Source organism: Arachis stenosperma, chromosome 3 (genome assembly GCF_014773155.1).
Source record: "Arachis stenosperma cultivar V10309 chromosome 3, arast.V10309.gnm1.PFL2, whole genome shotgun sequence".
NCBI classification, from domain to species: Eukaryota; Viridiplantae; Streptophyta; class Magnoliopsida; order Fabales; family Fabaceae; genus Arachis; species Arachis stenosperma.
In genome coordinates, this window is record NC_080379.1 from 1,569,103 (window position 1) to 1,581,435 (window position 12,333).

At 30.3% G+C, this 12,333-nt stretch overlaps 3 protein-coding genes across 3 annotated transcripts; all 3 read right to left on the minus strand.

Annotated features, from left to right (window-relative positions):
* Positions 1 to 825: 825 nt before the first annotated feature.
* On the minus strand, positions 826 to 1,638 carry LOC130970537 (uncharacterized). The gene is made up of 2 exons (XM_057896654.1): positions 1,474 to 1,638; positions 826 to 1,365 (listed from the first exon to the last, which is right to left on the minus strand). Exons 1-2 carry the CDS (start codon positions 1,557 to 1,559, stop codon positions 1,074 to 1,076), a joined length of 378 nt encoding a protein of 125 aa, XP_057752637.1. The 5' UTR covers positions 1,560 to 1,638; the 3' UTR covers positions 826 to 1,073.
* Positions 1,639 to 3,880: 2,242 nt separating this feature from the next.
* Positions 3,881 to 5,968, minus strand: LOC130969453 (protein disulfide isomerase-like 5-1). Its single transcript, XM_057895184.1, has 5 exons — positions 5,754 to 5,968; positions 5,603 to 5,661; positions 5,301 to 5,476; positions 4,426 to 4,541; positions 3,881 to 4,157 (listed from the first exon to the last, which is right to left on the minus strand). The coding sequence occupies exons 1-4, from the start codon at positions 5,853 to 5,855 to the stop codon at positions 4,438 to 4,440; spliced, it is 441 nt and encodes a 146-aa protein (XP_057751167.1). The 5' UTR covers positions 5,856 to 5,968; the 3' UTR covers positions 3,881 to 4,157; positions 4,426 to 4,437.
* Positions 5,969 to 6,974: 1,006 nt separating this feature from the next.
* LOC130969113 (vicilin-like seed storage protein At2g28490) lies at positions 6,975 to 9,803 on the minus strand. Its single transcript, XM_057894707.1, has 5 exons — positions 9,446 to 9,803; positions 8,436 to 8,617; positions 8,268 to 8,348; positions 7,759 to 8,190; positions 6,975 to 7,674 (listed from the first exon to the last, which is right to left on the minus strand). The coding sequence occupies exons 1-5, from the start codon at positions 9,801 to 9,803 to the stop codon at positions 7,060 to 7,062; spliced, it is 1,668 nt and encodes a 555-aa protein (XP_057750690.1). The 3' UTR covers positions 6,975 to 7,059.
* Between the last annotated feature and the right edge of the window lie 2,530 nt (positions 9,804 to 12,333).

A 12,333-nucleotide genomic window follows, 5' to 3' on the forward strand; every position in this document is an offset into this window, starting at 1 on the left:
AAGGTATTGGTTGGCCTTTCAAATTTAAGTTAAGAGGTTCTTAGATAAAAAAAAATTTGGCAATTATATTTTGGTTCTGCATAAAGTTTGTTTAAAACATTGGTACACTTTGTTAAGAGGAATGTGATTAATAACATGTATTGTATTGTATTATAATTATTAATCATCAAATACCACTTAGTTTCATTATTCAAACATCAGATAGGAGGATCAAAATATAAGTACAGAGTATCCTTGGTTAATGTCTTGTGCAGGTGGATGCAACAACACCAAAGTACTCAATCCCTGTTGATCAAATCCTGAAGCAAGTTTCATTTTATTTGAAGAAATTTCTTTAAGAGAATGCATCCTTTTGATTTTTTTTTTTACTTATATTGTCAAATTGTAATCTTTCATCATATACTAATATTATTTTTTTTAATACGACTCAATAATCTGATTGAAATCTTATTAAAAGAACATAAGTATACTCACAAATTCTTTTATTTGTAGAGTTCAAATTCAAGATCTCTCGTTAAAAAATAAAAATACCGTTCAAAAAATCTCAAAAAAAAATTGAAGATTATTACTTCTTTCTCCTTTTAGGCCTAACTAAATAAAATAGAATAATAATATAAGGGGAGAAGCAATCCTCTTAATTTAACTTTCTACTTCAATAAATCTTCAATAAATAAATATAATCATTATCATACAATAAATTTTAGAATCAATCTAGGCAAATCATGTGATACCAATTACTTGACTTCATGAAATAAATAATTAAATTATTGAGATCTTTTATTTCAAATATATATAGTGATTACTAAAATGATAAAGATGTGGTCATGTAAAGATAACAGTTGAAGTGCCTCACATTAATTCACTAATTACTTACTATAACACTTAAAATAAATTCTTCAAATGAGCAGAAATAAAATAAGAAGCGGTCCACAACTTCTAATTCCACATAATTAAAAACAAATGACAAATTAAAAAAAACAATAATATAATAGAAAAAGAGAGTGAGAAAAAAACAACTAAATAGAAGAGATTCTAGCTGGTGTGAATTAAGCTAATTAAGAAATGAATTAAGGCTATGCAGCTTTTGCTGTTGAACCAAGGTAGCAACAACAGCTAGTATTATGTGAAAGATCATCATCGTCATCATGATCATGCATGACGTCATCATCCAGATCTCTATTATTGTTCTTATGATTATCACCCTCACCTTTGATTGATGAAGAAGAAGAAGAATTCCTCTCAAAATTCCAAAGGGTACCCACCATTTGTTCTTGATTTGCATGCACAACAACACTTTCTCTGGCCATTGATGATGATGATCTTTGCTTCTTCATGGCCTTCCTTCTCCGTTCATGATCTGCCATCCTACAAAATTATTTATATCAATTACAAAAAAATTAACAAATTAATTCTGCTTGAATAATAAAAGAAAAAGAAAATAAAAAATAAAGAGGGTGTAATAGTTCTATATACTCTTTGGAAAGGGAAAGAGGGTTTGTGATCCCTGAAAGGCATAGAGGAACACCATGAATAGCACGCAGGTTCAACATTGACTGCATTTTTTTCTTTTTGTTTGGAGCAATAGAAGAATAATATGATAAGAGAAAAAAAGAGGATATTAATATTAATATTATTTTCCTATAGTGTAATTTTATGAGCATTTATGTGATGTCACTTTCGTCCTATCCACCGAGCATTTATGACAAAAGATGATAATACAGTACAATACTACAAAAAGAGCTGTAATTTCTGTGTATTTGGGGCACAGGTAGGAATCATAATTCGTAATAATTGATAATTCATTGATGCTCTTGTTGCTTTTCTTTTACTTTTTTTTATCTTCAATTGTCGTATAAAGTGTGACTGTATTTAATGTATAGGTTGGTTTAAGCATCCATCCAGGTAACAAATTTAAGAGAAAATGTTATGTAACTACTAACTAGAACTAGAAGAATTGGTGTTACTTTGTTTGGCTGATGTATTTATAAATATTGTAAATTACATTTTTATAAATATTGTAAATTTCCCCATGCTGAATAGATATAACATTTTTACCTTTGTAGTCCAAGAAGGCAGATCCGCAAAGGTTAGGAAATTTGTCAACTGCTACACTTTTAGAGGTTTCTAATATGACATGCAAACTGGTTCTTGTCTGCTTTGAAACACTGATTTAATAGGGAAATAAAATTTTTTTTTACGACACTCATCAAAATTTTTAAGGATGAAAAAGAATTTAATTATTAGAATAAAGGTTATATCAAAATTAAAAATCATACAGCAAATATATATATAAAGTTATTTTAATTTTCAATAATACTAACACATAAAAATACTTCTTAAATAATTAATTGTATATTTAATTATTTTTAATTAGAAAAATGTGAGATGATTATTAAAATAAATACTAGTTTTAAAATAGTTTTTCTTCTGCCACCTTTTGCATTCCTTATTGAGGCCAAGTGGAATTCTCGTTGTCATCGTGGCAAATTTGCATCCATGCAAGATTCTTTAGCGTTTGCTTTTACCTCTGAGCCTTTGTTTGATTGTGTGAGATATTATTATCTCATTGTTCTTGAGAAGAGCTTTTTTTTTTTTTTAAGGATTTTGGTAGGTACACAATAATTTTTATAAATAATGTAAATAAGAGGTTTTAAAATTGATCTAATAAAGTAAAAAAAATACTCTATTCTAAAATTATCTCTTAAATCTTAACATTAAAATAACTATCTGCATATTGTAAATTGAATATCCAGTCATTGTTAATTGTGTATGAGTAAAACGAATAAAAAAAAACTACCATCTAACTAAGAATCAAGATGATATAATCATCTGCATATCTATTTAATTGAACATAATTGTTTATATTGTTTAATATTCTTATTGTCTCCCTATATTTTTTTTCCGTGTTGCTAGAAACATTTTGTTAAGATTTTTTATAATATATTTTTTAATAAACATATTATAAACAAATTAAGAACTTTAAATTATTTGCATTCCGTTTTGTAGCAATTTTTATGCGTTAATATAGTTTTTGTGAACATTTTTGTCTGTCCATCAGAATCTTAGGTATGTCATTTGGTTGGTTATCTCTAGTAATGAAATAACATATTCATACTATTGTTTTTTGAGAAATCACATAAAATCTTAAATGCACATTATAGGCATCACTTCTTAAAAGTTAGCGTGATAGAGACAGAAAATGAAGAAAAAAAAAGGCACGTGCACTAAATTTCATCTTCAGTAGTCCCTTTTCTTGCATAGCAACATATATGTGCTTCCAAATGGAGGGTGAGCATGAATGTAAGTGTAACTATACTAGGCCCCTACAAGGCTTGAGCTGAAGCTGCATTACTTGAATTTTCTACCTGTTTTTTCTTCTCCATTCATTTGATAACTACTCGCTTTGTTCTTTCCTTCTTGTTTCCCCATCAAGTGATGGATTCAAGGTAAAAATCATGTTAAAGTTTAACACATTTATTTCACTATAGTCACTACTTCAATGATGAGATCTTCATATGAAGATAATATCGTGGTTTAATGGTTCAAAATGTTTGACTCAACTATTTAATGATTCACAATATCATCTTTATGTGAAGGTATTATCATTGGAGTAACTATTTTCACTATATATGTTAAAATCAGTAGGAACTCTAGTTCATATGGTTCACATTCAAACCAAAATTTGCAAAATAGGTTCCAAATGTGAACAAAGCGAAACTAAAATGTGTGATATATGATAAGAAAATGAAAAATCAGGTTGCCATTTCAGGCTTGGTTTGATAAATTTGTTGAGCAATCATATATTTATCAAATCAATGATTAATGATAGATCACATGCTTCTACCTTGATGTGACAAAAGTATGCAAGGAAATCGGCAAATTAAACTAAATGGAGTCAATCCATCTTCGTCCATATTCAATTGAACCCTTTTCATAAACAACATGCTATCGGTTTTGTAAAGTATGGAAAAGACAATACAAATGTGGTAGTATACAAAGATTAGTTCTAAACTCATACAACTGCAGGGTCGAACAAACAAATGCCGGTCGGAGCAGAATAGAATGTATCTTTGCTAATCTCAGTTTGAATCCCAAAAGAAAATCGCTAAATTTGTGCACCGCGTATCTCATAGAACAGGTTTTGGTCCAGGAAATGGCTGTACCCCATGCAAATTAACAAGAATTATTACTTTGTCAGATGAGTAATCAAAGGATGAATTGATTTAACATCTGTGATAGATGTGATTTCAATCAGAAGGCTGGTAAACAAACCAAAGAAGTTGGTAACTATTGATTGATTAACCATTATTTTTTTCTCTGATTAGTGCATCTTAGCATGATCATTTCTTCAGCTTAAGAGCTGAGAGATAACACTGGAGGGTCCAGACAGAGAATATAAAAATAAAGCTGAAGCAAAAGATATACCTCAAAAAGTAGTTATAGTTCTCTATCACTATCTAGTTGTTGTGCTTGTGCATTTGTTGCTGCCTTATCAGCTTCTTCCAAAACAAAGTTCTTCAATGAATCAACATCCCTTGAACCTGGCAATTCAAAAAACATGTAAACATAAAATTCGATCTATTAATGCTCCCTCAAACATTGGTTAACACATGGGGTGAGAGTGCAATGGGGAATAGATAATACAGGCATCCAGCAAGTAAAACAAATAAATAACTAAGTGGATAAATCAGTTAATAATTGATGGTGAAAAAAGGCCATGATTTTTTTCATCGAGTTAAAGAATACATTTCTTCATTCATGGCTGCTTAGATAATTAGATAAAGCAGTAAAGAATCACACATAAATTATATCCAATAATCCAAGACCAAGACTATAAGGAAGTTCAAAAATATTTTCCTCCATTCACGCACTTGTGTCTTGACAGTGTTGATACTCAATTAACTGTCAAATGCAATTTAGAATTTTACAAGAACAAAATATATCAATCATTGAACTCATAAATGTAGAAGCAGAGTGCAGAGTAGACTCAAACATAGCATGAGATTTTAAGAAACATGCGACACTACATTATAAGCATATGCCACAAAGCTCCTTCGATGATCACCGCAACCTCTCAGGTTTAAAGAGAAATATCTTGCATCTCCACATTTAGGCATTACAGCATTAATAACTTGGTTTCATGTATTTCCACATCATGGTGACTGAGGTAATCCCTTGTTTGGTTTTCCAAATCAGAAATGATAAGAAATAAAAAAGAACTCTATCTGTTTTGCATTGACGAAGCTTAATTTGACATGAAGCACCAAAAGCGAAAAGAAAAGAAAAAAAAGTGAAATCACCTCGGTATCTAGCAACTTCTTCACCATCATAGAAGAGCTTAAAGGTGGGATATGAATGAATATCAGCTTTGCTACAAACTGGTTTGTCAGTGCCACAATCCACTTCCCCAATCTCTATTTCATCAGTTCCTTCAATTGCTTTTCCCAAATCATCCCACAACGTCCCCAAGTTCTTACTGTAATCATCATCATCATCATCATCATTTTACAGCTTAGAAATCACTCTAACAGTTCAATAAAATCATTTCTGGAAAATTGCAACATCGTATAAAAGCAGTTAAGAGAATAAATGAATCAATTACCAATGCTTGCACCAGGGAACGCAGAACTTGACAAACCACGCAGTGTCCTTCTCCTTGATCTATGAAGGGGGAAAAGAAAGAAGAAATTGAAATAATAAGAATAGAGGGTTTTGGAATTGGGAAAAAAAAAACGAGGGTTTAAAGAAGGTACCTTGTCAGAGAAAGTGTCGGAAGCTAGGGTTATAACTTCGGAATGGGAGAAGAGAGGGAAAGTGAGAAGAACGAAGAGAAAGAGGTGGATTCCATTTCTCATGGCTGCGTTCTTCGATCTACGCTGCTCTGCTCGCTTCTTCGTCTCCAGATAACTTGCGAGATCTTCTTATACACGTGCTTTGCACGTGACTTATATATCCTTTAACAAATCAAATATAATTTTTATTATTTTAAATATAATTAGATTCTTACTTTTTCGTTATTATTTCACACGGCAAGGTGTCTTTGCCAAAAGGTTCTATTAAAAGGTTCCATTTAGTATTATTATTCAGACACTAAATTACTTTTTAAAAATATTATTTATAATTAAAATTAGTCATTAAAATCAATTATTAATATATTTGTATACAAATATATGTATAATTTAATTTAATTTTAATATATATTTATATTTTAATATATATTTTATATTAATACTAATTTTAGTGATTATTTTATATTGACACTAATTTTAGTATCCACGTAATATAATTCATTTCTTTCTCTTACTGTTTCTAGAGTATAGAGTGGAGAGGAGAAATTGATTTCTTGGCAAAAGAATCATTAAGAGATAGCTTGTGAATGAAGAAAACGAATATGTTGTTGAATTCATTATACTAGTCACTGCATATTATATAGACCAACAATATTACAATCCAAAGACCTACTATAATAACAGAAAGTAACTACTTTCTAACTAACATAACTACTACTCTATTACTCATAGACTAACAAGTATAAATACAAAATTTTTAATTGATTTTTTCCATAACTTGCACAACTAGTTCCTTCGAAGCTAATAAGAAACGACCAATGCTCACTCAAAAGGAAATATCAACATACTAAGAATCCTATCAGATAAATTAGTTAGAAATCCTCTCTTGAAAGTACAAATTGTTCAAACTAAAGTTATATAAATCAGAACTTTTTATGCACATTATACATTTCTCCAGCAACAATATTCAATTCATAGCAAAATGGAAGAAAGAAAGTAAACTTTATTCACAAATCACAACCAAACACAGGTCTCACTACATAAACAAGTCCACAGCACAACATGAACGACAATACAAAATTTCACTGCTTACTCATTTCCATTTCTATATAATAATAACCACGTCCTAAGAATATTGAAACATAAAAATATTGAAACATAAAGTCCAAAAAGCAAAGACCTCAAACATCAATGATACCCATAATTAAATTCTTAGCCAAATCCTTCCCAATTGGACCTCTTTCCTCCGCCTTTGGCATTGGCTCCCCCTTCACATCCCTGCCACGTGGCACACTTTCCCTCTCCCTCTCTTCGGCATCACCACCTCGGCCACGTGGCACCCTCTCCCTCTTCTCTGCATCACCACCACGCGGCTTCCTTTCTCTCTCCCTCTCCTCAGGATCTCTGCCACGTGGCTCTTTGCCTCTTTCCTCGTCACCACCAGCTTCTCCCTTTCCTCACCGTCTCCACCACGTGGCTCTTTACCTTTCTCCTTGTCACCACCAGCGGGAACCCACGTGGAAGGCAATATGATGGCCTCGCGCTGAGCATCGCCGAGACGGCGCATGGTGTCCTCCTGGACACCAAAAGCCGCGGCGAGCTCAGGACCCATCATAGATCTCACGAGGGACACCGATCCTGCCAGAAATTGCGGATAGTTCTTTTTGGCAGAATCGGCAAACCCCACGAATTCCAAAGGACCCGTCCTTGACGATATTTGGCAGAAGGGGAAGAATCTAGGGACAAAGAACACGTCACCTACTCGAACCTCAGCGTTCATCGCATTGGTGCCATTTGGAAAACCCACTTCGATTCTGCCGGAACCTCGAAGTATGATTCCATATTCTGTTGCTCTTGGATTCACGTGAGGAGCCATCATCGATCCCTGCCACCATACACATCAAAATCATGCATGCAATTAACAAAGTGGAAATCATCATAATTTAATATATCATCTAACGATTCGTACCGCAGTGAGATTAACATGGAAAACGCCGATGTTAACATCTCGGAGTGGATGATATTCGTCACCATCAATAGCACTGCTATGACCATAACTGTTTCTGAAATCTGGTTTCTTGTCATAGAGGTTGTATGAATCAGGAGAACCACCAGTGCTGCCCTTGTAATCTGTTTTCTTCTTGCTCTCATTTCCCAAGATCCTGTTCAATAGCTTTCTCCACGACCAACTTGTCCTTCCATCTTCTTCTTTCTCATCATAATGATCACGATCATGATCATCATGTTCTTGTACCACCATTTTCTTCAAGTGTTGGGCTTTGTCTTGGTCCTTCATTTCAAGAAACTTGGTCCACAAACTAGGCTCACGAATATCGCCAACAAACACTATTGGTCCTTCTAATTCTGCACTGAAAACTCTATCTAGTTCCCTTCTTGTTGCCTATTATTTAATCATACATAAATAAATAAATAAATAAATAAATAATGAGAATGCAAAAATTAAGAATATTAGCTTACATTGAATGCAGTTTGAAGGATCTCAGGGTCAAATCCAAAAAGAATAGACTCTGGATTGGCACCACCACCAATATAGAAGGACTAGAACAAAAATTAAAGAATGCTGTTAATTATTGAAGTAAATCACAGTGACATTAATTAGTTATTATGAATGATGATATTATTTACATGGAAGGTGGGTGTGGGTGTTCCTTCAACTGGGGTAATACTGCAAACCATGTGAAGTCTCTGACCTTGACCAATGTTGAGCAAATAGAATGGGGATCCTGCTGGAATTACATATATATCCCCACTCTTTAATCTTCTCTCTGCTAGTTCATCTCCATTCATGTATCCCAATTTTACTTCCCCTGCAATTAACACCAAATATGAACATATATTATATTAAATAATTTAATCAAATATACTAAATTGAAGCATATTATATTAAGTAAAGTGAAAACCTAAGTGGAGTTACTTTCATGTGGAGCAAATAAGGTTGATAGTTAAAAATCGTTAGAAGAGAAATTAAATAATTTAACGACTCTCAGTTACCCACTATCAGCTGTTATAACCGAGATAATATTCCATTTAGTCTCTGAACTTGCATGCAAACTTCAATTTAGTCCCTAAAGTTTCAATTACCTTTGTTTAGTCCCTAAACTTTGTGAACATAATTCATATTAGTCATTGAAATAATTTTCAAAGTACAATGTTAGCGAAACATGTCGTGAACAGCGGATGCCACACTAAACTTTGTAAAATGATGTCATTTTAGTTTTGATACTCAAATAATCAAAAAATAACATCGTAAATGGTGTTTATTAAAATTTTACCTAACAAAATAAGTAATACGATGCCTTTTTGAGCTATTTAAATGCCAAAACTAAAACTGTATTATTTTATAAGTTTTAACTAGTCTATAAAAGTGCTCCATTAATGTTTTTATACTAAAAATCGTCTCAGTAACTAATACAAGGCACGTTTATAAACTTTGAAGACTAAATAAAGGCAATTGAAACTGACTCGCATGTAAGTTGAAGGACCAAATTGAGTATTAACGGATCTCAAGTATCTAACTATCAATTTCAACTGAAGTTCTACCAACAAGCAATTTTTAAGTATGATTGATTCTGAATTATCATGAAGAAGCCACAACAAAGAGTGAATAATTGTTAATTGTTATTTGTTATACATACCTCTTCGGATGAAGATGACCAAATTGGAGTCAAGGTACTGAGGAATGAACAAGGACCTTGGTTCCATGGTGATGAATGCAATGTGCATGAGCCTCTCGAAACTCCTTCTGCCACCACCAAAACCACTATCATAGCTTCTCATCACTCTCATCTCCCCAGCTTCAGTCTTCACCACACTCTTTGCATCTTGCAACAAAAAACCTGAATCTGAAGAAGAAGAAGAAGGTCTTCTCTCATCCCAATATTCTTCATCCTGATCCTTGTAGAGCTCCATTGATTTGGGTGTGGCCACAACAACTCCATGATGAACAACAATAACAAGAGCCAACAGCAACAAGGATCCTATGTTTCTTCCCATGTTTTGATTTGTGTTTATGATGAGAAATGTGATGAGGATTATTGAAGAGATCAGCAGAGGGGGTGTGGTGGTTTATGAAGAGAGTGTGGAGGGACACGTGGCATGCATGGGGGTTATGGTGGCAATGTGATGTTGAGACAAGTTGAAGGTTGTGTTACAATCTTTCGTTCATTCTTGACACACATCACACATGCATCCATTCATATATTATAGACAAGGTCTCAATTTAATTTTTTTATATTATTTTTCATTCTCAAAACTTCAATATCGTTTTTATTTTAAAACAATTTCCCCCAATTCTCGTGGCATGCCCTGTATTTATTTATTTATTTATTTATTTACTCTGTTTTCTTAGTCCACATATTAAGAATTCAATCCGATTAAATCTTTTTTATTATTAAATTTAATTAAGTTGATTTAAATTTAATAAAAAATTGATTTTATTAGTGAAAGCATGTTGAGACATTTCAATTTTACTAATATATATTTTTGTATTCTTTAATATAAATATTTTTTTTGTATTTTTTTATTACGTATCTTTTTTTATCTTCATTCTATTATTACTATTTTTGTTGTTGTATTTTTTTTTTTTTCGTTCTCTTTCTAATAATTTTATAGAATTATGTATTTTTATTCTTATAAAGATAAAATAAAAAAATTATAAAAAAGTGAAACGGTAAAAAATTATGAACAAAAAAAAAGAAAAAAAATTAAATTATATAAAATTTATTAAAAAATAATACAAAAATTTTTTATTGTGATTTAGGAAATTTTTCAGTTTTGACTCTAAAATTTATTAATTGTGACACAAATTTTTGTTAAGATGGTAAAATAAAAATTATAAAAATGTGAAACAAGAAAAAAGAAAGAAAAAGAAGAAGAAGATGATAATGATGATCATGATAAAGATGATGAAAGAAGAAGAGGCGGATAAAGAGTTTTGAGTTATCTAAAATTTATTAGAAAATAATATTAAAAATTTATAATAGTGACATAAAAAGTTTTTTAATTTTGGCACCGTAATTTTGTAATTGTGACATGTAAATTTTTTAAATGTGTTATTTTCAATTAAATGATATACTTTTCTTACCATTAAACTAGTTGGGTAGTATTAAATTCATATATAAGAGGTTTAATTATTTTATGTGTTATTTATAATAAATTGATATATTTTTTGGTTTTAAAACATATTTGAATGTCCTTTATTGATTGAGTGTGTTAATGTTTTTGATTTGTAATTTTTTAAATATTTCTTGTATAATTTTTAATTAAATAATGTATTTTTGTTATCATTAAATTAATTGTGTGGTATTAAACAGAAGAAGAAGGGTTGAGTTATGTAGAATTTAATAAAAAATAGCACCGATTTTTTTTTATTATGACACAAGAAATTTTTAGTTTTGATTCTAAAATGTTTTAATCGTGACACAAGAACTATGATAAGAAGAAGAATGATAATTTTGAATTGTCCATAATTCATAAAAAAAATAGCATAAAAAATTTTAACTATGACAAAAAAAATTGAATTTTGAACTGAAATTTTTTTAATCGTGTCATTTACAACTAAATGAATTATTAAATTAATTGTGTGATACTTAACTAAAAAAAGAGATGATGATGATAGTGATAGTAATGAAAAAAAAAGGAAAAAAAAATTAAATAAAAAAAAAGAAGAAAAACGATAATCATAAAAAAAATGAGAAAAAAATATAAAAAAAGTGTAAATAAAAAAAAAGAATATGCATACAAAGAAGAAAAAATATACGTATAATACTTAATTAAATTTAGTTAGATATCTTGTTTGATTGAAAAATTTTTTTGCTAAGAATTAATCCATTTAGTTTGAGTTTTATTACAAAAATTTTCGTATAATATCTAATTTGAGTTTTTATTAAAAAATGTCATTAATTGATAATAAATTATTACTATATACATACATAAATGTAATTCAAAGTTTAATATTTGATTAAATAGGAGAGTGAAATGACTATTCGATTTAATTTATGTACTTATTCTAGGCAGCATCAGCCATCAAGCAATAGAAATCAAATATCTGGAAGAAATTATAAATATGAACTATCACAGGAATATATATATATATATATATATATATATATATATATATATATATATGGCAAAATATATGCAGAGTTAAATATAACTAATGAACACGTGTTCGCATAAGTTAGAAATTGTTTGTCATGTTTGAGATGTGTAATGTTATGGAAATAGCAGAGTGATGTACCAGTTTTCCAGGGAAATATAATCGCCTACTGAAAATTTCGATTATCAATATGGCAGCAGGGGCTGAAAGAGAAAGTCTCATACTAACATTTTCATTAAAATTTAATTAATATTTAATCATTAAAAAAATATAATCTTATATTATTAAATATAATTTTATACTGTTAAAAATATTAATAATAATTTAATTATAAAATATACTGACCCTTTAATATTATTATTATTGGAGATTAAAATATGAACTGAGACAAAGAATATGTCTCTTATATGAGTATTATATAATTTT

What these genes read in the sequence shown, in the direction of transcription:
- LOC130969113 (XM_057894707.1), bottom strand. Translation starts at nt 9,803, where the DNA reads ATGGGAAGAAACATAGGATCCTTGTTGCTGTTGGCTCTTGTTATTGTT. An exon ending in CACCCACACCCACCTTCCAT is followed by an intron (nt 8,349 to 8,435) that starts GTAAATAATATC and finishes TTTTTGTTCTAG; the next exon opens with TCCTTCTATATTGGTGGTGG. An exon ending in TCCTTCAAACTGCATTCAAT is followed by an intron (nt 8,191 to 8,267) that starts GTAAGCTAATAT and finishes ATTAAATAATAG; the next exon opens with GCAACAAGAAGGGAACTAGA.
- LOC130969453 (XM_057895184.1), bottom strand. Translation starts at nt 5,855, where the DNA reads ATGAGAAATGGAATCCACCTCTTTCTCTTCGTTCTTCTCACTTTCCCT. An exon ending in CCGACACTTTCTCTGACAAG is followed by an intron (nt 5,662 to 5,753) that starts GTACCTTCTTTA and finishes CCCCCTTCATAG; the next exon opens with ATCAAGGAGAAGGACACTGC. An exon ending in AGAAGTTGCTAGATACCGAG is followed by an intron (nt 4,542 to 5,300) that starts GTGATTTCACTT and finishes TTGAATTGCCAG; the next exon opens with GTTCAAGGGATGTTGATTCA.
- LOC130970537 (XM_057896654.1), bottom strand. Translation starts at nt 1,559, where the DNA reads ATGCAGTCAATGTTGAACCTGCGTGCTATTCATGGTGTTCCTCTATGC. An exon ending in CCTCTTTCCCTTTCCAAAGA is followed by an intron (nt 1,366 to 1,473) that starts GTATATAGAACT and finishes ATAATTTTGTAG; the next exon opens with GATGGCAGATCATGAACGGA.